Raw genomic sequence first — 22,948 nt, 5'->3', positions numbered from 1 at the left:
ACACTCAGGCAAAAACATGCATATATCTCAATAAATAAATAAATAAATAAATAATGAATAAAGTACAAAATTAGGAGGAAATGATGTTCTGATGTTCTGTTTGCATTTCTTCCCTCCGACTCTGTTCAGCAGCTGGGATGATTGCCTTGTATGATGTCTTTAATAGATATGTTGTCAGAAAGTAGCCAAATCATTTTTTAAAAAGAGGGGAGATGATTTATGTCTATTAATCATTTCACAATTTGAAGAATTCCTCCCTTGGGCAAAGGGACAAGGGACACGCACTACGTGTTGTCATTTGAGATCTAAAGAGTTAGGCTAGGCAGCTCTCTCTTCCGAAAGTGTCTGAGAAAATCTAAGCCTTTACCTTTTGGAAGGAGTTCCCCCACGAGGGCTACTAAAATGCAATCATGTCATCTGTAGATGGTACCTAAACTGACATGTGGGCACACCCACACCGTGATCCTCTCTGGTAAGGATAGCTAGCTGCCTCCTAGAGACTAAGACTTCTGGGGAAGGGCAGATTCTGAGGTGGAAGTGATATTGGCCAGCTCTTCAGGTGGCCTGACTTTAGGGACCAGGGAGAACGGCGGCCGCCTCACTCCTCACCTCTGAAGGCCTCCCCACTCTGGGTCTCCTCCATCAATTGAGCCTTTTCTTTCTTTCTTTCTTTTCTCTCTCTCTCTCTCTTCCCCCCCCCCCCCCCCCCCCCCCCCGAAACAGGGTTTCTCTGTGTAGTTTTGGTGCCTGTCCTGGATCTCGCTCTGTAGACGAGGCTGGCCTTGACCTCACAGAGACCCGCCTGGCTCTGCCTCCCGAGTGCTGGGATTAAAAGCGTGTGCCACCACCGCCCGACTGAGGCTTTTCTGTAGGCAGCTGGCTCACGTCTTGAGAAATGGAGCATCACTATGCTGAATTCCATCGTATCTCTTTCTTCAGTGCAAGCTCCAGTTCCCGGGCACTAAGAAGCCAGGGACGTAGCTACGTGGAGTTGAGCACCTGACACGTCTAATTTGCTTTTTTCGGATCGGTCACGTGCATTATACAATCCTCTGCTTGTCCCTTGCAAAGGGCCTTCGACTTCGAAACCGCCTACAAGCCGCCGTTGACGGAGGGCTCACGCCCCTGAGTGGGCCCAGACGGTCACGTCCCTTGCGTCGGGAGGCGGGGCCTGTTGTCCTGACGTCACTCACAACACCCCGCCTCCCAGATATTATCCGTGGCGCCCGCCATCTTGTCTCAGTGTCTGATTTGGCGACGAAGGTGCTGGTTGGCTGTGTGGGTCTGTGAGTGGAAGGCGCGCCGGCTCTTTTGTCTGAGTGTCACCCGGCGGCTCGGTCCCAGGCCTTCCCCGGGCAGTCCGCAGAAGCCGCAGCGGCCGCCCGCGCTCTCGGTTTAGTCCCCGCACCCGGGAAGGACCGAGCCCGCGTCACGCCCCTCAGCCCCCGCCGAGTCCCTTCTCTGTCGCCGCGTCCGAATCGGGTTCCCGGAATCAGACGGTGCCCCATAGATGGCCAGCTTTCCCCCGAGGGTCAACGAGAAAGAGATCGGTGAGGCCCAGGGTGGAGGGGGAGCGCGGGGATGGCGGGCATGCTGCGAAGGGGCTGGCGCCGGGGGGCCCGGGGAGCGGCGGGGAGTCGGATGCCGAGGCCCGGGCGAAGCGGGGCGCCGATGCCGAGGAGGCCCGGGAGAAGCGGGGAGAGGCGAGGACCCGCGCCGATTGGCGGGAGGAAGCGGCCCCACGATGGGCGTCGGCCGGGAGTGAATGGACCCGCGCCTCCGAGCGGGCCTCCGAGTTGCCGTGAGGCGGGGCTGGCCGCACACCGCCCCGCGTACCCCAGTGTCACCATCGCAGCTCGGCGCGGGTCCGAGACCCTGCGATAACCTCAGCGTGGGGCTTGGGTGTCGAGTAAACCGCGAGGGTTAACTACCGTGGGCTGTGTGGCGTGTCTTAGGATCTCTTAAGTCGGTGATGAAAAAAAGTGAACTTTTGTGTTTTGAGGTGCCATAGGAGGGGGAGCCGCTCCTGTATGTCAGGCACTCGAGGGGAGAAAGGAGCCTGTGAAGAGGTGCCAGCGGCGTGGAAAACCTTTCTATGTTAAAGGATGGCCTTATGAAAGGGAAGGGTTCAAAGGAGGAACTGTTTTACCTCCGTACACCCGGAGGAGCAGTGTGGATAGGCGGAGTGACGAAGGAGGATGAGATCTGGGAAAGGGCTAGCCCTGTCACGGGTCAAGCTCAAGACAGGACAATGGGAGTGGAAGGGTGTGAGCCAGACCTGCCCAGTGGCCTCCTTGAAAGCACTTAGCATTATTTAAGTCCTCTCAAAGGAGCCACCTTTGAGGCCTTTGAATGGGATTGAGTGAAAGCATTAGAGGACACTGAACATCACTTTTTTTTTTTTAAGTTGGCCCAGCACTTGAGGCAGAGGCAGGCAGATGTGTGTGTCTTTGAAATCAGTCTGGTCTACATAGCCAGTTTCAGTAGCCAAGGCTACATAGTGAAATCCAGGTTTTTTTTTAAAAAAAGGTAGTGGCCACTGAGCAGAGAGCCTTTGCATTTTCCTGCTCTTGAAGTGTGTAACTGCGAAATGTTCGGAGGAGGTATTTCTAGGAAGTGTGAGAAGCTGGGGTGAATTTCTTTTTTTCTTTTCTTTGAGACAGGGTTTCTCTGTGTAGCCTTAGCTGTCCTAGAGCTCACTCTGTAGACCAGGCTGGCCTTGAACTCACAGAGATCTGCCTGCGTCTGCCTTCCAAGCACTGGTATTAAAGGCGTGCGTCGTGAATGAATTTCTATGCACAGATACCTATTAACAGAAGTAGGCTAGGGGGTTGTTCTCTGAAGGATGAAGTTGAATAGCTGATTAGTTTTAAAGCAAGTGTTTTCAACTTAGACCCTTAAAATGAATTCTTTATTATTAGCTGTAGTAGTGTAGGGATTGAACTCAGGACCTTCTAGCACTCTACCATCGAGCTGCATCTCCTGTCCTCAGCTTCTTAGGATCTGACCAATGGTTTTTCCTCCTATTATATACACCATAACACTGTACAAAGGTATCTGTGCTTTGAAAACGTTCTTGCCCTCTTTTTCTGAGTGCTTCTTGGAATACCTGCTAAGGTAGGACCATTCGTTAAATTATTAAGAGTCCCCCCCCTTTTATGTCTCCTTATTTTCTGGATATAATATAAATTAAGTGCCAAATATCTTCAAATTTGGCCTTTTGTAAGCCAAATTTTTTATTTCTTTGTATGTGAAGTGTCATTTGGAGACAAGGTTAGAGATTTACTTATCTCTCTGTATAGCTTGGGGTTTATGACTACAACAGCTCCACCCCGGCATTAATTGTAGTCATGTCAAGTTTGGATTTTTATGTACGTGCTGAATGAAAGTAGAGGCAGGACTTGATGAATGAGTAAAGATTTCTAGGCCATAACTGCCTTGAGTGAGCTACTGCCCTCTTTAACAAGACGCTGTCACACTTCCTGTCTGCTTAGGAAATGGGAGGCAGGAATGTGAAAAAGAACTTCAGTCTGGTTAGCCTGGTTCAGTGGTGACTCATGATGTAACTGCTGTGCAGATATCACGGTGTAGTTTAGGGCCATTTTCCCATGCATGCCCCTTCAGCATTGGGACTTTTCCAGGGTCGTGAAATTATACATTTCTTATGATACTAACTTTAAACAGATGCAGCCATCAAAATTTTTTGAAAGTACTGTAGCATAAATGTTGCTCAAGGTTGGTAGTGTTTTACTAGTCAGTACTTGAGTATTTAAAACAGCTGATTAAAGCATAAAAATCATTTGGTGTGTCTGTTAGCCAACAAGGAAACATGAAGGAGATTAGAAAAACACTGACCATGTAACATGTATTTTTCAGTTTTTATAATGGTACTAGAATTTCTTGCATTGAGGATGAGTTAGCTTGTTTCATGGTGTTTGAAGCAGCCATGTCCCACATCCCGTACTAACTGTATAAAGAAGAGTGGACAAATGATTGTGGCCAAGGTTTCTTGGTTTGTTTTTCCTTAAAATGCAGACTTGAAAAATCTTGTGTGAGGAATATAGTATTATACTTAGATTAACCTGGGGGCCTTCTCTTTTAAAGCTAATACTTCCATTGCCTTTTTTTTTTTTAAAGTAAAATTTTAAAGCTTATTTCCTTTTTGTGAACAAGGTCCCTTCTACTAACATTAATGAATTTTGACCAGTGGATGGAGGTTTAACAAGAATCCCAGCTTTTTTGTTTGACTTTGTGACAGGATTTCTCTTTGTACCCTTGGCTGTCCTGGAACTCACTCTGTAGACCAGGCTGGCCTCAAACTCAGAGATCCCCCCTGCCTCTGCCTTTTGAGTGCTGGGATTAAAGGTGTGCGCCACCACTGCCTGGCTGGGATCCTAGGTTTTAAGAGAGGCTTGGCATATGAAGAGAACCCCAGTGAAAGGACAATGTAATGTTATATGCTTGGGAAAATGCAGGAAGCCTGTAACAGTGTGCTCTTTCTCAAGTTTATTCATTAAGACCATTCTACAGACATCTGAGGCTCACCAGCTTGTGAATCTTATATCATGCTCATGATATCTTATATCATGCCTATTGAATGAATGTGAGTAAGTGGGGGTGCTCCACCACTGACAAGTCCACCCCGGAAAGTACAGTGTATGGTTCTGGGTACCACTTTTGTAAGGGCCACTACTAACAAGAATTTATCCAGGAAAATGTGATGGAACTAATTAAGGTGGGAAAAGATAGAAAATGGATTCATTTTTTTTTTTTGTTTTGTTTTGTTTTTGTTTTTTGAGACAGGGTTTCTCTGTGTAGCTTTGCTTGCGCCTTTCCTGGAACTCACTTGGTAGCCCAGGCCGGCCTCAAACTCACAGAGATCCGCCTGGCTCTGCCTCCCGAGTGCTGGGATTAATCAGTTTTGTAATGTAAGGAATGATTGGAAAAACTAGAAATACTGTAGCCTGGAAAAGACTCCAGTGCAGATATCACAGTATGCCACAAGAACAAGATTGCTAATTAGGCTCTTTCAGGTCATAATCAGGACTGAATAGGGGGCAGGGTAGAAGGAAGACTTCAAAAGTGGGAGCTATGTAGACCAGGCCAGCCCCCAATTTAATCCTGATTGCTGAGATTAAAGGTGTATGCCACCACGGCCCAGCAGATTTTGAGTTATTAAAAAAGGGAAAATTGTTTAAGCAAAATAGTTTGTTTCTCTTTAGTGAAAGGTATCATGGTATTTTCATACAAGAAGAAAAATTTCAGAATAATGTAGAAAAATGGATATTAGTCTTCTTTCCAGGGTTTGCTTGCTTGCTTGATTGATTGATTTTATTTCGTGGCAGAGTTTCTGTGTAGCTTTACGCCTTTCCTGGAACTCGCTTTGGAGACCAGGCTGGCCTCGAACTCACAGAGATCCGCCTGCCTCTGCCTTCCGAGTGCTGGGATTAAAGGCATGCATCACCGCTGCCCAGTTCCTAATGCTTCTACTATTGAGCTATATCTCCAGCTCTCCTTCTGCCTTTTTAAATATCAGTTATTTTGTGTGGAGGTCAGAGAACAAATTGTGAGAGTGGATTTTCCCCTGTCCCATGTAGGTACTAGGAATTGAACTACATATACCTGGCAGCAGGTATATTTACCCACTGAGCCATTTTGTTGGTCTTTTTTTTTTTTAACTTATTTTTACTATTTTATGTATATGAGTGTTTTGCCTGCATATACATCTGTGTACCACATTCATGCTTGGTGCCCAAGGAGGTGGTGTGCCTCCATGTAGGTGCTAGGAATCGAACCCAGGTCCTTTGCAACATTCTTGCTGTTAACTACTGAGTCAACTCTCCAGCCTTGCCCTCCAGCTCTTTTTTTTTTTTTTTCCGGTTTTTCGAGGCAGGGTTTCTCTGTGTAGTTTTGCGCCTTTCCTGGAACTCACTTGGTAGCCCAGGCTGGCCTTGAACTCACAGAGATCCGCCTGGCTCTGCCTCCCAAGTGCTGGGATTAAAGGCGTGCGCCACCACCGCCCGGAGCGCCCTCCAGCTCTTAAAAAAACTTATTTTGACAGAGTCCCAGCCTCCTGAATGACTGGATCTATCTTCATTTATTTATTTATTTAGCTAGCTAAATTTAAATATCTAGCTAGCCTGGTCTGGCTTTGAACTGACCATGTAGCTGAGGGTGACGTTGAAATTCCAATCCTCTTTTATCTGGTTTGTGCTGTGATGAAGATAGAAGCCAGGATTTCTTTTCTTTTCTTTTCTTTCTTTCTTTTTTTTTTTTTTAATTTATTTAATTTTATTTTCTGTGCATTAGAGTGAAGGGGTCAGATCCCCTGGAAGTGGAGTTACAGACAGTTGTGAGCTGCCATGTGGGTGCTGGGAATTGAACCCAGGTCCTCCAGAAGAGCAGTCAGTGCTCTTAACCATTAAGCCATCTCTCCAGCCCCCAGGATTTCTTGTATGCTAGCAAGAGCAGCAACTGAGCGGAAGGGTTCATAATGCTTGAAAGATCAAAATCTTAATTCCCCTTCCCACTTTCTTCAGGTCTGCCTCTATAATCCAGGCTAGTCTCAAAGCCAAGTCTTCCCACCCTCACCTCCTCACCACACTGAAACTTTGCGACAAGGTCTCATGTAGCCCAGGCTGGTCTTGAACTCCTCCTCTTCCTTCCTAAGCCTTCTAAGTGCTGAGATGAAAGGTGTACCCACCATACTGCAACATACATACTTAATCTTGCATTGGAAAACCACTTTATCAAAACAAAATCTCTAAAGTTCTGTGGGTGGAAAGCAGACTAAATCCTGACTAAAAGAAAAGGAGAAAAAACTCAACAAATTCCAAAGAAATGTGGGGGCATCTCAAATCTGTGTTGGTATGTATAATATCCTGGTTTTGTTTTTGTCTTTGTATAGGTATATATAACATCCTGGTTTTGTTTTTTTGTCTTTGTTTTAGTGAGATCACGTACTATAGGGGAACTTCTAGCTCCGGCAGCTCCTTTTGACAAGAAATGTGGTGGTGAGAACTGGACTGTGGCTTTTGCTCCAGATGGTTCGTACTTTGCATGGTCACAAGGATATCGCATAGTGAAGCTTGTCCCGTGGTCCCAGTGCCTTAAGAACTTGTAAGACTTCTTTCTTCCTTTGTATTTGTAGAATTTACTCTTGTCTTTCAGTGTTGGGTGATAAAATATTTAAGTTTTCCTTTATAAAATGTTACAAGTTTGTTTATAGTTTGAACCCATGCACTGGAGGTTTGTGTAAAGAATTACCTGAGCTGGCCATGGTAGTGCATCCCTTTAGTCCCAGCACTTAGGATGTAGAGAGAGAGAGAGATCTGAGTTCCAGGCCAACCTGGTCTACACAGTAAGTTCTGGAACAGCCAGGACGACATAATAATAGAAAGACCGTCTCAAAAAGAAAAAAAAAAAAAAAATTCTCTGGGTGGGTATGGTGGTAATGCCTGTAATACCAGCACTGGGAAAACAGAGGCAGATGATCTCATGGTGTAGACCAGACTGGTCTACAGAGTGAAAAAGTCTAGACTGAATTTGTACGTTGTAGAGTGTTTTAATATTTTTCTCAGACATTTATCCTCCCACCCCTCCCCTCTGAACCTCAGGGCCTCATATGCTGGAGCCAATCCTTTGCCAACTAACTTACATCCCTATCTCCTGTTGAGTGTATTTGTATGAAAAGACAGATTAATTGTGCCTCATATTAGTGTGTATGTCCTATTATGTCAGATCAAATGATCTTTGTTAGGTGAAGTTTTTTGCATTTGCACTTTGGATTTCACACTATTGGTTAACAGTAGTGTGAATTTCATACACTTTATTGGTTTAACAGTAGTGTGCAAACAGATTTTTCTTTAATAAGATAGTCCTACTATGTGGCCTAGATTGGCTTTAAACTCTTTGGTTTTTCGAGACAGGGTTTCTCTGTGTAGCTTTGGTTCCTGTCCTGGATCTCGCTCTGTAGAGCAGGCTGGCCTCGAACTCACAGAGATCCATCTGCCTGGCTGGCTTTAAACTCTTGATCCTCTCTGTCTCAGGCTCCTGGGTGATGCTATCATAGGTGTGAGAGCCACAGCCCCTAGTTAATCAGAATGGGTGGGTGGGGCTTTAGTGTAGGCCACCTTCAAACTCAGTATGTAGCCTGGGATGACTTTGAACTTCTAATCTTCCTGCATCTCTACTCAGAATTGCTGGAATGACTGGGGTGTGCCACCACACCCCATTTATGCTGGGATGGAGATCAGACCTAGGTTTTCAATGTATGCTATGAAAGTGCTCTACCAGCTGAAGTCTTTGGTTGTTTTTTTTTTTTTTTTTTTTTTTTTTTTTCCTTTCTGGAGCTGAGGACCAAACTCTGGGCCTTGCGCTTGCTAGGCAAGCGCTCTACCACTGAGCTAAGTCCCCAACCTCCAGCTGAAGTTTTATATGTCTGCTTTTTTTTTTTTTTTTTTTTTTGGTTTTTCAAGACAGGGTTTCTCTGTGTAGCTTTGCGCCTTTCCTGGAACTCACTTGGTAGCCCAGGCTGGCCTCGAACTCACAGAGATCCACCTGGCTCTGCCTCCCGAGTGCTGGGATTAAAGGCGTGCGCCACCACCGCCCGGCTATATGTCTGCTTTTTAAATTATAAAGTCAATACGTTTTTTATTTAAACTTGTGTGATCCCTTCACTGCACCAGGGTCCCTGGTTCATGATTTCTCATCAAGATAGCCCTTTCTGAAGGAACTTAATCAAGTCCTATCTATCATCCAACAATTCTGTTATTTGAGCCTCTTTTATCTCTGCTTGAATTAAGGATATTCACGACAGCTTCAAAGTTCTGAGGTCTCTGTCTTCTAATTTCTTGAAACAATTTACTTTAGCTTCATAAAAGATGAATTATGCGGCCAGCCTGGACTACCAAGTGAGTTCCAGGAAAGGCGCAAAGCTACACAGAGAAACCCTGTCTCGAAAAACCAAAAAAAAAAAAAAAAAGATGAATTAAAAAAAAAAAAAGATGAATTATGTAGTGTTTGGTACTTTGGCAAATGACCTAATTAGTCCTTAAGTTTCATAGTGAAAAGTTATCATTTTTTTCATCATATCATCACTCTGAGCATAAACAAGATGCTGCAGGTTTAGTGTCACCACTGGGTACATTCACTGTGATAGAAGCTGTCTCAGTTGAGATCCCTTGGCCAGTGCTGGACACTGACAACAGTACACACTTCAAGTAGAACCAGGCTTACACTGCTGCTAAAGAAGTCCTATTGAAGACAGTTTGGAAGAAAAACAAGTTAGAAATGACCTTTTTTTGTTTGTTTGTTTTTCGAGACAGGGTTTCTCTGTGTAGCTTTACGCCTTTCCTGGATCTTGCTCTGTAGACCAGGTTGGCCTCGAACTCACAAAGATCCTCCTACCTCTGCCTTCCCAGTGCTGGGATTAAAGGTGTGCGCCACCACCGCCCAGCGAAATTACTTTCTTATTGAAGGTCTTCTCAGCCACTCATAGTTTTCATGAGTTGAATTTGTCTGGCCTTATTTCAGGTACCAATTTTCTCATCTGTACAAATAGTGTTACAATTTTGTTGAAATTATTTAACAAGTGTTAACAATTAGTGTCTACAGAAGTACAGTATAAAGGAGAATTCATTTTCAATCTTTCTCCCCTCAGTCTTTTACATGGTTCCAAGAATGTTACCAATTCAAGCTGTCTGAAATTGACAAGACAAAATAGTAATGGTGGTCAGAAAAATAAGCCTCCTGAACACATTATAGACTGTGGAGACATAGTCTGGAGTCTTGCTTTTGGGTCTTCAGTTCCAGAAAAACAGAGCCGTTGTGTTAATGTAGAATGGCATCGGTTCAGATTTGGACAAGATCAGCTACTCCTTGCTACAGGATTAAACAATGGTCGCATCAAAATCTGGGATGCATATACAGGTATGGATTCATAATTTCAAAGATGAACCTGATTATTTTATAGTAGAAGGATTGGAATATATGATTTGAGGGTTTTAAGGTACAGAAAGATGAAAATGGATGTGTCTTTATAATTGTTCTAAGTCTTGAGTTCATAATTTTAATTTAGGAGAATAATACAGAGTTCATGCTTGATAAAGTATGCAAAGCATGTATGGGTTCTATTTTAGTTAGTTATTTATAAACTAATGCTTTAGTTTATGACTCAGCAAAAATGTCTTTCATGCTTTTTCATTGATAGCTTAGAGGGTTTTGAGGGAAATCAGTTTTTTTGTATCCCATGCAGGCCTTAAACTGATGTGTAGCGGAGGATGACCTTAACTCTGCTCCGCCTGCCTGCATCCTGAGTGCTGGGATTGCAGGCTTGGGCCACACCTCCCAGTTTGATGCAGTGCTGGGACCCCAGGGCTTTGTATGCATGCTAGGCAAGCACCCTATCAGCTGAGCATTTATCAACTACAAATCAGTTGTTTTGTTTTTGGCTTTTTGAAACAGGTCACTCTATATACTCATGGCTGTCCTGGTGGAGCTCACTGTGTAGACAAGGCTGGCCTCAAACTCACAGAGATCTGTCTGCCCATCTCTACCTCCCAATTTCACTGGTGTGCACTACCATGCCCAGCTCCCAAATCTGATTTTAATAATCAATATCTAACCCTCAGAATAGTTTGGTCACTTTATCCAATAGCTAACCACATAGGTTGAAAAGTTGAATTTTTTGCCAGGTGTGGTGGCACACCCCTTTAATCTCAGCACTCGGGAGGCAGAGGCAGGCCAATCTCAGTTTGAGTCTACAACCTGGTCTACATAGTGAGTTCTAGGTCAGCTAGGACTATGTAAAGAGATCTGTCTCAAAAACCAAAAAAAGGAAGTGTTCAAACTGAGCATAGTGATACACAGCTGTAATCCCAGCACTGAGAAGTCTCAGTGGCCAGCCTGGTCTACATTGCCAGTTGAGGGCAGCATGAACTGCATAGTAAGACCTTATCTTCACCAAGGATGAGGGAAGCAGCTCAGTGGTAAAGGGTTTGCCGAACATCGCCTCAAGCCTGAGTGAGGTTCAATGCCCAGCAATTTAAGAAAAAAGAAAAAGTTTGATTTTGCTCTAGTTTGTAGCATAGTCTGTGTGTTCAGAGATATAGAAGAATTTAAGTAGGTGTTGAAGAAAGAGAGTACTTCAGAACACAGACAGTAATAATGACATTGAATTGGGGACAAGGAAGCAAAGTTTGATTGGCTTATTAGAAAAAAAAAAATTAAGGTAACCACAGATTTTTCTGGAAAACAAAAAACTGATAAGTACTAAAATGTTTAGATACTGTTAAAATTAAAAGTTGAGAGATAATATTTACTTTGTGGGGCATTTCATAGTCCAAGGTCAAGGAAATAAAAAGCAAAGAGAAAAGTTGATATTTTTTGTTTTAAAGTCGTACTGGGGCTGGTGAGCTGGTTCAACAGGTAAAAAGGTGCTTGCTGCCAAGCCTGACAGCCTGAGTCTGGGTCCACATGGTAGGAGAGAGCCAGCTCCAGGAGATCAGCCCCAGACGCACGTACACGCACACACACAAATACAAATACAAAATAGTCATCCTGTACAAATACTTAGAAAAGACAGTGGTATAGGGCTTTTTTGATGCTAATTTGACCTGGGGGTTTGCTCACATTTCAGTCATTCCTTTTACATTTTTTCTAGATAACTGGTTTGTTATCTTGGGAGGAAATTACTTAAAAATCTGTTAAGTAGTGAATCCTCACAAGTAACAATAGCCACTAATTAATAAGTGAAATAATTTACTTCATAGAACTAGGAGGTACCCAAGAATGTTGGTTCATTCTTTTTTTTGTTTGTTTTTTATTTTGTTTTGTTTTGTTTTTCGAGACAGGGTTTCTCCGTGTAGCTTTGTGCCTTTCCTGGAACTCACTTGGTAGCCCAGGCTGGCCTCGAACTCACAGAGATCCACCTGGCTATGCCTCCCAAGTGCTGGGATTAAAGGTGTGCGCCACCACCACCTGGCCTATTCATTCTTTTTTTGTTTGTTTGTTTTGTTTTTTAATGTATTTATTTATTTTTTTAAAGATTTGTTTATTTATTATGCATACAGTGCTCTGCCTGCATGTATCCCTGCAGGCCAGAAGAGGGCACCAGATCTTATTACAGATGGTGGTGAGCCACCATGTGGTTGCTGGGAATTGAACTCGGGACCTTTGGAAAAGCAGCCAGTGCTCTTAACCTCTGAGCCATCTCTCCAGCCCCCTGTTCATTCTTTACAGTTAACAAAACTGTAAAAAAAGAATATAAGAAATATTGATCCTGTGTCTTTTTTTTTTTTTCCTCTTTCAATCACATTTAGGAAAACTCCTCCTTAATTTGGTAGACCACATTGAAGTGGTCAGAGACTTAACCTTTGCTCCAGATGGGAGCTTAATACTTGTATCAGCTTCAAGAGACAAAACTCTCAGAGTGTGGGACCTGAAAGATGATGGTATGTATGTCTTGTCTTTGCTTCAGCTGTGCAAAGGAATGAGCACGCTCGCTCTCGCTCTCTCTCTCTCTCTCTCTCTCTCTCTCTCTCTCTCTCTCTCTCTCTCTCTCTCTCTCTCTCTCTCTCTCTAGGGTCTCCCTATAGCCCTGGCAGAGATCCACCTGCCTGTTTCCTGAGTGCAGGAATTGAAGGCATGTGCCACCATGCTGACTTGATGTGACTATTGAGAGTGATTACGGGATTGCCGCCCTCCCTGCACCCCCCAGCACAGCTGTAATCTTAGCTCTAATGGGCAAGACAGGAGAATTGAGAGTTCTAGGCCAAACTTGGCTAGTTAGCAGGGCACTGTATCAGAAAAACACAAATGGCTTGGTGACCAAGGGGTCTTTTTTCTTTCTGTTTAATACTTGGGAAACAAAAACATAGATTAAGCCAGCAGTTATATTATAAACCATCTTGACACTGCTCAGATACCAACCACACAGATCCATGACTCTAGTTCCAAGGGATCTGACACCTTTTGGCCTCTGGACAGTACATATACATGGTACACGGACATGCGCGGCAAAAACACTCATATGCACCAAATAAATGAAACTTTAAAATAAAAAATTTTAAGTGGGACTTTAAGCAACAGATTTATTCATCCAAAAATTTAGATTATAGCTTGATTTACAAACCAGGATTTATAATGTGGTTAAATGCTGGTAAGCATGGATCATAAATTCTTTCATTAAAAGTGATATCTTTCCCTCTGATCTCACAGAAAAGTATGTTGGTATACTCAGTGTTTTTGGAAACATGGTATCTTGATGTTAACAAAGTTTTATCATTGAGAGAAACAGAAGTGAATGTATATCAGGCTAAAATACCTGCTCTGTCTACTAAGTGCTGAGATTAAAGATATAAATTAGCATGCCTGGCTTTTACATTCCAAAATGTATTATTTGTATATTCATGTGTGTCTGTGGGGGGTATATTCATGTATGGGTGCCTGAGGAGGCCAGAGGCATTGGATCTCCTGGAATTGGAGTTACAGGCAGTTGTGAGCGACCCAGGTAGGATGCTGGGTATCAAACTTGGGTCCTCTGTCAGAGCAGAGTTTGCTCTTGACTACTGAATAGTGTCTCTCAAGTCCCATGTAATTTTATCAAGCAACAGCTACTACCCTCTGAGAGTCTGAGGCCAGCCAGGGCTACATAGAGAGACCCAGCCTTGGAAGGGAGGGAGGGAGGGAGGGAGGGAGGGAGGGAGGCAGGCGGGCGGGCGGGCGGGCGGGCGGGCGGGCGGGCGGGCGGGCGGGCGGGCAGGCAGGCAGGCAAGCAAGCAAACAGGTGGCAGATATTGAAGGCCTCTGTATCTGTCTCTCTGTCTGTCTATCGCTATTTCTTTTTTCAGCTATAAAAAAAGTGTTTGGTAACTGTAGACTATGGTGACGCAGTGTTACTGATTGGAAATGTGTTCTCCTGACACGGCTGCTTCTTTTTCTTAGGAAACATGATGAAAGTGTTGCGGGGACATCAGAACTGGGTGTACAGTTGTGCATTCTCTCCCGATTCTTCTATGCTGTGTTCAGTTGGAGCCAGTAAAGCAGTATGTGTCAGAGTTCTTGGACATGTATTGGGAATTGGATGATAATGTGTGCTTAATCATTGTAAATCTAAGCAACCTATTAAGTCTGTGCTCGGTGTCATGAATATCTTAATGCTTTATTTCATGATGGAGAGAATTTATTTGCATGTAGAAAATTAGTTATTTGTGAATTGAGAAATTGAATTGCTTTTAGAGATGTTTATAAACTGAAAGTTAGTTTTTTGTGAGATCTAGGAAAGTTGATGTGATATAGACGGATCTAGTCCATATGTTAAGATATTTCCTTACTGATTATTTTCTTTGGTTTTGTTTTGTCCAGTTTGCTATTTTGTTTTTTAAGTTTTGAGTCCCAGCTGATCCTGGACATTTAACTGAAAAAAAAAAAAAAAAAAAAAAACCAGTAATTTAAAACCATAATGAAATGAGCACTCATATTTAAAACCATAATGAAATGAGCACTCATTTCTGTACGAGAGTGGATTATAGATGAAGCTGCACATTGGTTGACAGCTTGCCTGTTGACAGCTGAAGTAGTGACTGTTGAGGGCTGTACTTGCAGTGAATTGTTGGTGTACTAGCTCTGAGTTAATGTAGTTTTAAGAGCTTAGCAGTAGCCTTGAGTAGTTATGAAACTGGCTGAACTCCAGATATGTATAATGATCACAGCACGCTTTGGACTAACGGGGGTGGGGGTTGTGGCTAGATAAAACACATTTTATTTTGCCAAGAAGTATGTTAAAATGATAGTCGTGAATGTTAGAAGTTTAGAACAAAATAGCTTAGTTTGTTTTGTTTTTTTAAATCATAAAACAAGCTAGATGTTGACATTGCTATTTTAGGCTGTGTGTTTTCCATATGCTTCTTGCTTTCCCTGTCACAGGTGGTGGCAGCAATATTGGTGTGATTGAGGTTATGCTGGCACCACTCGCACACAGGCGCACAATGGTGCTAGCTGGGCAGAAAGAGTGGCATCTCTGGCTACCGGGCTGGGGGCGACCTTTACCATAGGATGAAGTAACCTTGCATTCGGCTGCAAGGTGTACTGTACGTACACAGGTGCTGGTCGATGTCCACTTCTGCTTTTCCTTCTTTTCTTTTCTTTTTCTTTTTTTTTTTTTTTTCCTTTAAAAAATGATTTCCCCCACAGTAAAATCCAGACTCCTGAGTAAATTGATCTTCCAGTTTGATGGAATTGAGAGTCTGACAGTTGAACACAATTTAATGTAAAGAAATTGGTTTTTGAGTGCTTTCTCTGTTGTTTTTTGGAATTTCTTAAGATGCTGGCAGTACCTTAAACCATTGCCCAGTTATTATGCTTATTTCCTTCGGAAACAATGTGTGCAGACAGGAAGTAGCAGAAAGGACTGCGCTACAAGAGGAGGAAGCTGTCTCACTAGGCTTGCTGTAAACCTCCAAGCTTATGTTTAATCTAACAGACTGCAATAAGCATTAGAATCCTGTCTAGAGCTCCTTGGGAGGCTGAGGCAAGTGGATCACAAGTTCAAGGCCAGCCTGGGCATCTTGATGAGACACTGCTTCAAAGCAAAAAAAAAAAAAAAAAAAAAACAAACAAAAAACCAGCAAAACTTATTTAGAACCTTCTGCACAGTCTTTGGATGTTTAAAATCTAAACTGTATGTGAGCTTGTTTTTAAGTAATTGAACTTTTATGCTGAAAATGGCTAATGATTATAGTCAGTTTGGAAAAATAAGACTGTTAATTACCAAAAAATATTGTAATTATATTATTTTATAAAATAGCATTTTCATTTGTGTAATGTGGTTTAACATCTTTGTTGTTTGCCAACAAAATTACATTTGGCTGTGAAAATTCTCTTTTCTTGCAGTATCTGTTTCTCTTCCTAGGCTCTCGGTGGTGACCCAAGCCTTTTGTAAACAAGTGATTATCTCAAAGGGAGATGCCAATGGAGTAACAATTTGCTAACATTACATTTTCTGTCTGTATCTATTTTTAAAAATTGGTAGTTTCTGGAAAAAAGAGAAAGGGGTTTGTAATACTTAACCCTATTTATTTCCATATATTTTAGTTAATTAGTTTTTGGAATAAATGGATTTCAGTATGTGGTTAAATTGCATTGCCTTTATTTTCCCTTTAGGCTTATTTTTTAAATTAACATTTAACAGAAATATTTGAAATAGAAATTTGCATGTCTGCTTTAATTAACTTAAAGACTGATTTTTTAATCTATGACACTGAGCATATTCTTTAAATTACTCATAATTTGTAATTAATTTAATGTAATGTTAAAATAGCAGTTGTAGTTTAAGAAATGCCCCTTTGTCCTCTGTGTCTGAGTGAAACTATAACATTTGCCTTTTTACTATTGCAGGTTTTCCTCTGGAATATGGATAAATACACCATGATAAGGAAACTGGAAGGCCATCACCATGATGTTGTAGCTTGTGACTTTTCTCCTGATGGAGCATTGCTAGCTACTGCATCTTATGATACTCGTGTGTATGTCTGGGATCCACACAATGGAGACATTCTGATGGAATTCGGGTGAGTAAATGAATTATCCCAGTCTGTAATCAATCCAATACTAGCTGTCAGTATGGCTTTGAAGAAGTTATGTGAAAAATTAGAATCCTTCACAAAATGTCAAATTAACAATCTCATAAATTAAATTAAAGGTTTTCCCATTATGTCATCACTTGAATAATGCACAAAGCTTTAGATAAACTCAGAGTAAATATGGCTCTTATTAGGTGGGTCTTGGTATTTAAGTGTCTGGTTCTGTAGAAATGTGATATACTGGAGTTTCATGCCTGGGGAAAATGGTTAGACAGAATGTTAAATGTTGTGTGCCATGTGTGAAAAAGAGGTGAATGATTCTTTCAAAAGCCCTTGCTTTTGTTGGCAGTTCTAGCAGGGAAGCACAGTTACTGTGTACCCTTGGCTGAAGAACAGTCCTCTGTGGGGGGCGGTCTCTTTCTGACTGAGCACACAACTTCCTATTACATTTAGCTTGACTCTAACAGCTCTCCTCCATCTTGGTTGTATCATTGGAGCCTCACTTTAAATCTTATTTAGAGGCCAATGAACTTTGGATACCAAGGCCATTTTGTTTTTTGAATTGATTCTAAAACCCACTGAAGCTATGTCTCTGACCCCAGGCACCTGTTTCCCCCACCTACTCCAATATTTGCTGGAGGAGCAAATGACCGATGGGTACGAGCTGTGTCTTTCAGTCACGATGGACTGCATGTCGCGAGCCTTGCTGATGATAAGTAAGTATTCGGGGTGTAGTTTTGACTATTAATACCTCATACTTTAATGATAACATGCTTTAAGTCATAACACCTTTCTAGTGAGGTTCAGGTTTTTGGGGGGTGGGCTTGACAACACCTTGCTTTTTTGCCTCACTGGCTGTGGTGGTACACACCTGTAAAATTGGTGGCCATTACTTTTGAGATTAGGCAGTGTAGAAAAGAAGAAAGCAGATTATGTTATTTTATCTGTAAGAAAATGAGAAAGCTTCCAATTGTGAACATTACAGGTTCAAACACTGAGGTTACAAAGCCATGCCTTGTGATCTCTTTGGAGTTCATCCAAATTGCCAAATGGTATAGAATATAAAATAGTATATAAAGTACACTAGTATCATTGAGCTAGCTGAATGTGGAGGCTCACACCTGTAATTGCAGCACTTTGGGAGGCTGAAGCAGGGGGATTCCAGCTTGGGCTATGTAGTGAGACCCTATCTCAAACAACAACAAATTACTATTAATTAGCTGGATGGAGACGACACATGCCTGTAACCCCAGCCCTTGAGAAGTAAAGGCAGGAAGATGGAGTTTGATGCTGGCCTGGGTTACATATGAGCCTGTCTCAACCAAAGTCACCGTGATCTCTGGAGTGATTTGTGTGTGTGTACTCTGTGACTCAGAACACAGAAAGAAGCATTGTTTTCTGACTTACTAACTCACTCCATCACTCATTTCCCTTCCAGAATGGTGAGGTTCTGGAGACTCGAGGAGGATTGTCCAGTACAAGTTGCACCCTTGAACAATGGTCTTTGCTGTGCCTTTTCTACTGATGGCAGTGTTTTAGCTGCTGGGTAAATACTCTTTCCTGTTCTTTTTCTTTTGAAGGTTTGTTTTTTTTTTTAGTTTGTATGTATGGATGTTTTGCTTGCATGTCTGTGCACTATGAGTGTGTAGTGCCTATAGAGGCCAGAAGAGTGTGATCTAGAACTGGAGTTCTAGGTGTTTTTGTGAGCCACCATGTCAGTACTGGAACTGAACTCTTGGTCTTGTGGGAAAGCATCGAGTGCTCTTAATAGCTGAACCATCTCTCTAGCTAGTCTTTCATTTCTTAACAGAAAAAGTCGTGTAAATTTCCTAAACAAACTCTTTATAATCCTGTTACTGCCTTGTCCTGGAGTACATCATTGCTACTTACTAGATTTAAAGTAAGATTGTGGTTCTGATAATGGAGCTAGCCGTAGGGACGTGGAATATGTGTAGTTGGGTGACTGTGGTTCTGACAGTGGAGCTAGCCGTAGGGACGTGGAATATGTGTAGTTGGGTGACTGTGGTTCTGATAATGGAGCTAGCCTTAGGGACGTGGAATATGTGTAGTTGGGTGACTGTGGTTCTGATAATGGAGCTAGCTTTAGGAACGTGGAATATGTGTAGTTGGGTGACTGTTTTTGTTTCTTTCATTTCTCTTAAGGACACATGACGGAAGTGTATATTTTTGGGCTACTCCAAGGCAAGTCCCTAGCCTTCAACATTTATGTCGCATGGCAATCCGAAGAGTGATGCCCACCCAAGAAGTCCAGAAGCTTCCGGTTCCTTCCAAAGTTTTGGAGTTTCTCTCCTACCGGGTTTAGAAGGAAGACTGCCTTTCCTGGTGGGGCCTGACAGAACACTTTTACAAGACACACCTCAAGCTTTACCAACTTAAGCATTTGTTCATAAAGGCTCGGAAGATTTATTTAATTTGATTGACTCTTATACTTGGTTTCTTTTGTTAGTTGAACTTTTAAAGCATTATTTATAGACCATAGGAGAAATATTTCTGAACATATCATGTAATTTTTTTTAAAGATTAACTGTGAAAACATATACATACCTGTATATATTTAGATACAAGCTGCTATGTATTGAATGGGCCCTTTTAGTTTTCTAACTCTTAGTTCTGACCTGTATATATTGCTTCAGTAGAGCCATGGTGTATATATGTGCTCTTTGTTGGAACAAATTTAGTGGAATTTTTGTTTTGTATTGGGACACTGAGTTTCGATGATGCTGAATTAAAGCAGAATTGCCTCATAGGAAATGGGATTGGTTAGGATGGGTGGTGTTGAACTGCCTGGTGAAAGAAAATTTTTGTATATGGCAAAGATTTTCTGCAAGAATGATGTCAGGGAGTTTGAATATGACATTTAAAAAAAAGAGCCAGTAAAAAGGTAGCTAGAAAAGTTGTTTCTCTTTAGGCCTTAACTTTGGAAAACAGCTACTTACCCCTCAGAGAATAAAGTATTATGCATTCTTGTCAGTTTGAGAAATACACCCACTGCATTATTGCTAAATATTTTGTTAATACTAAGGGACAGTTATTTTAAGGTTGTTTTTTTCAAAGAAACAAACACATACTCTGTTTCTGCAGAGAATATTGGTGACTTACCAAAGAGAAGCAATAAAATGTGTCTGCTTTTGCCTTCTGTTATTTATCTCATCTGCAGATGTTGAGAATGTATGCATTATGTAAAATGCTTGTTTTATATCTTTGTTGAGTTTTTTAATTAAAAAATATAAAAAATAATACATTGCAGATGTTTCTTTCATGTGTTGCATTATGTAATACTTCTGTCTAGCTGCACTGTAAGGTTAATGGTGGCCCACAAGCACACAAGACAAAAACAGTGAGGAAAGAAGCCATGTGACAGGAAGGCATTGATTCGTGAGCACATGCACGCCCTTGTGTTCTGGGGGCACTGCTGTAGCTGCACTTATTTAGAAGCACCCAAAGCTGTAGAACAAAAGAAAACAGCTTCTGAGCTAAAGAATATCTATTAGAAAAACTGATAGGCTCAAGTTAAACCTGCTTGGTTAAATGATAGACTGGTGGTCTAGGTCCTCGAAGAAGGCAAACCACATACTTAGCCATGCATGATCTCAGGATATGACATCTTCACTGAGAATATTTGCAAGTTCTTCATGTTGGCTATGTTAAAGTATATGGAAGTGGTTATGAGAGCCAGGGAAGAATCTGAGTGCCATCTGTATTACACAAGAAGCAAAAGCATCTCTAGCCTCTTTTTTAATTTCCCTTCAATATTTACTATAATTTAAGATTTAAATATATAAAATTATACTTAATCTCCACATGATTATTTCTCTTCTAGAACCACACAAATAGCAGTCATGCAGAGATACTTAGTTGAATGATCTACTCTGCTTGAGATGGCCCCAGTGTTTGCACCTCAGTGCCACAGAAAGGGACACAACAGAATGGAAGACAAATGCGAAGGAGCCTGAGCTTCCCTTTGTCTTAGAGGACCTGGGTGGCGGCGCAGGATGCTGGTTCTACATCACCAAAGGGAGCAAGGAAAAAGGTGGCTGGGCTCTCTTGGGTCAGATCCTAACTGATTTTAGATTGAAGTGGGCTTTCTTTTTTCTTGTATATTTATTCCTTGCCTAAATCATGCCATTTGGAGAACTGGCAAGAGATTATTGACATTAGGATTTGATTGCATGGAGTTGTGGAGTTTTTTTGGTTTCGTTTTTTTTGAGACAGGGTCTCACTGTGTAGCTCTCCCTGGGTGGCCTATAACTCATCGAGATCCCCCTATTCCTGCCTCCCACCTGATCTGTATTTGTAAGGGTGGGTATGAATGCAGGAAAGTGTCTCATACTATCATAATGATAGAATACCACTTTAAGGCCTGTAGCCTGATCTTAGGTTGGCAAACCCTCAGTTTATGATCCTTGAAATTCCTTGCCTGCTTGTGATTGAGATAAAGTTGGATTGGGCTGGTCTGCACTGCCCTAAGGGCCGCGAGACCTACCATGGGCTGGAGGGAACTAGCAGTGGACTTGGCTGTCAGCCGAGCTCAAGGATAAGAAAAGAGAGGGCATGAGAAGTTAAACATTGTCTCACATGGCAGAAACCATGGAGGCCATCAGACTGAATACTTGGAGGTGACACAGCATTCTATACAGGCAGTTCCCACCAGCTTCTGACCGAAGTGCATCTTAGCTATAGACCATGCAGATCATAAACATGTAGATTACTCCAGGGCTGGAGAGGTAGCCCAGTGGGGAAGGGTCCTTGCTGCCAAGCCTTGAGGACCTGAGTTCAGAATCTGCATGGTGGAATACAGAACTGATTGGCACAAGTGTCCTCTGGCCTGCACAAGCACATCACTTGTGCGCACCCCCACCACTAAAGAAATAAGAGGAGCCACAGGAGCAGATCTATTGCTCCAAGGCTTCCATGAGTACAGAGTACCAACATGCCACACTGAGAACTCTGCATACTGGTGACCAAAACTCAGATCTGATGTGTGAAGAATGGAGGAGACTTATGTCCAACACATGACCTTTTTCAAAACAAAAGGAAAGCTGCTGTGGAGTGGTCAGATTTTCAGATGTATTTGCACATATACGGTAGTCACTGAACGGTTATGTAGTGCACACACAAATCCACACCTGTGTGTGAGCAGTTCACAGCAGCAGTACTCAGTTCAGTGCAACCGCAAGTGGGTGGTTTAAGGTATTGGGATAAATGTTCTAGTCAGTTTTTAAGGTAGGGCCCATGGGCTGGAGGGTGAGCCCAGTGGCTGCTCTTTTAGAGGATGGGTTCAGTCTCAGCATCCACATGGTAGCTCACAACTGTCTGTACCTGCAGCTGTAGGGAATCTGATGCCCTCTTCAGGCATCCCCTGACACCAGGCATCTATGTGATGCACAGTAGAGTTATACGTGAGTTTATAATGGTTTCAATAAGAACATAGGATATTGGTGGTAGTGTACTGGCTTTGTGTGGGATGGAGGTGGGGGTTATTTAAATCCTGTATAAGTGAGAACTGTTGACAACAGACAAAATGTTGGCACCTAAAGGAATGATCATCATAACCTTGGTGTGTTTATGTAAGTATTTTGATAGTTAAACATCTGTGCTAGGCACTGGGGAGGCCAGTGGTTAAGAGCACTTGTTGCTCTTACAGAGGACCTGAGTTCCATTGCCAGCACCCACAGGCAGCTCACTACTGTTTGTCACTCCAACTGCAGGGGATGCCACCCTTTCCTCTGACCTCCTTGGGCACTAGGCACATCTGCGGCACACATACATACATGCAGGCAAAAAACACTTACACACATAAAATAAAATCTAAAACAAAAACACAAACTAACAAAATCCAGAACAACAAAAACATCCTATTGCTGTATTTAATGAGGCAATTCCACGTAACTTATCTGGTAATCAAGAGAGGTTTATTTCTGGGATAACTTACAGCCAATAGGGATGGCTTACAGGATCCAGGAGAGATGAGGTACCATCCAGCAGAGAACTCCGACTTGGTCTCCCTTCCAGATGCCAGGACCACGAGGTATCCAGAAGAGAGAGCAAGCACATATGCACCTAGAGTCTTAAGGGGGTCCCTCTCGGCCACGCCCCACGGGCAGGTCAGCCCCAGAGGCAGGTCATAGGCAGGTGTGGCCGTTACCTGCTGTCACTCTAGGGGCAATGTTTCAAGGTCAAAGCTGGAACAACTACCCACTACAACATCCCTTGCTCTAAAGCTTACCTTTAGCCAAAAGCAAGAACTGGGCGTGCACCGGGGTAAAGTGAGACTGTTCCAGGGGATGTGTAGCTTTCTGTGGCAGTCACTTGATCCATTTGTTATTAACTCTAGCAGGACCTGCTCC

The 22,948-nt window shown here is 42.6% G+C and overlaps 1 protein-coding gene across 2 annotated transcripts; it reads left to right on the top strand.

Annotated features, from left to right (window-relative positions):
- The first annotated feature begins 1,203 nt into the window (after positions 1-1,203).
- Wsb1 (WD repeat and SOCS box containing 1) lies at positions 1,204-19,838 on the top strand. Of its 2 annotated transcripts, XM_059271299.1 has the most exons (9): positions 1,204-1,550; positions 6,951-7,119; positions 9,662-9,930; positions 12,321-12,452; positions 13,945-14,045; positions 16,396-16,568; positions 17,183-17,296; positions 18,019-18,126; positions 18,744-19,838. In XM_059271299.1, the coding sequence occupies exons 1-9, from the start codon at positions 1,511-1,513 to the stop codon at positions 18,901-18,903; spliced, it is 1,266 nt and encodes a 421-aa protein (XP_059127282.1). In that variant the 5' UTR covers positions 1,204-1,510; the 3' UTR covers positions 18,904-19,838. The 2 variants fall into 2 exon arrangements, with proteins under 2 accessions (XP_059127282.1, XP_059127283.1); XM_059271300.1 differs by lacking the exons at positions 1,204-1,550; positions 6,951-7,119; positions 9,662-9,930; positions 12,321-12,452; positions 13,945-14,045 and adding an exon at positions 15,637-16,052.
- The last annotated feature ends 3,110 nt before the right edge of the window (positions 19,839-22,948 follow it).

This window comes from Peromyscus eremicus, chromosome 8a (genome assembly GCF_949786415.1).
Source record: "Peromyscus eremicus chromosome 8a, PerEre_H2_v1, whole genome shotgun sequence".
Classification (NCBI taxonomy): Eukaryota; Metazoa; Chordata; class Mammalia; order Rodentia; family Cricetidae; genus Peromyscus; species Peromyscus eremicus.
This window is presented reverse-complemented; position numbering and strand designations above follow the sequence as displayed.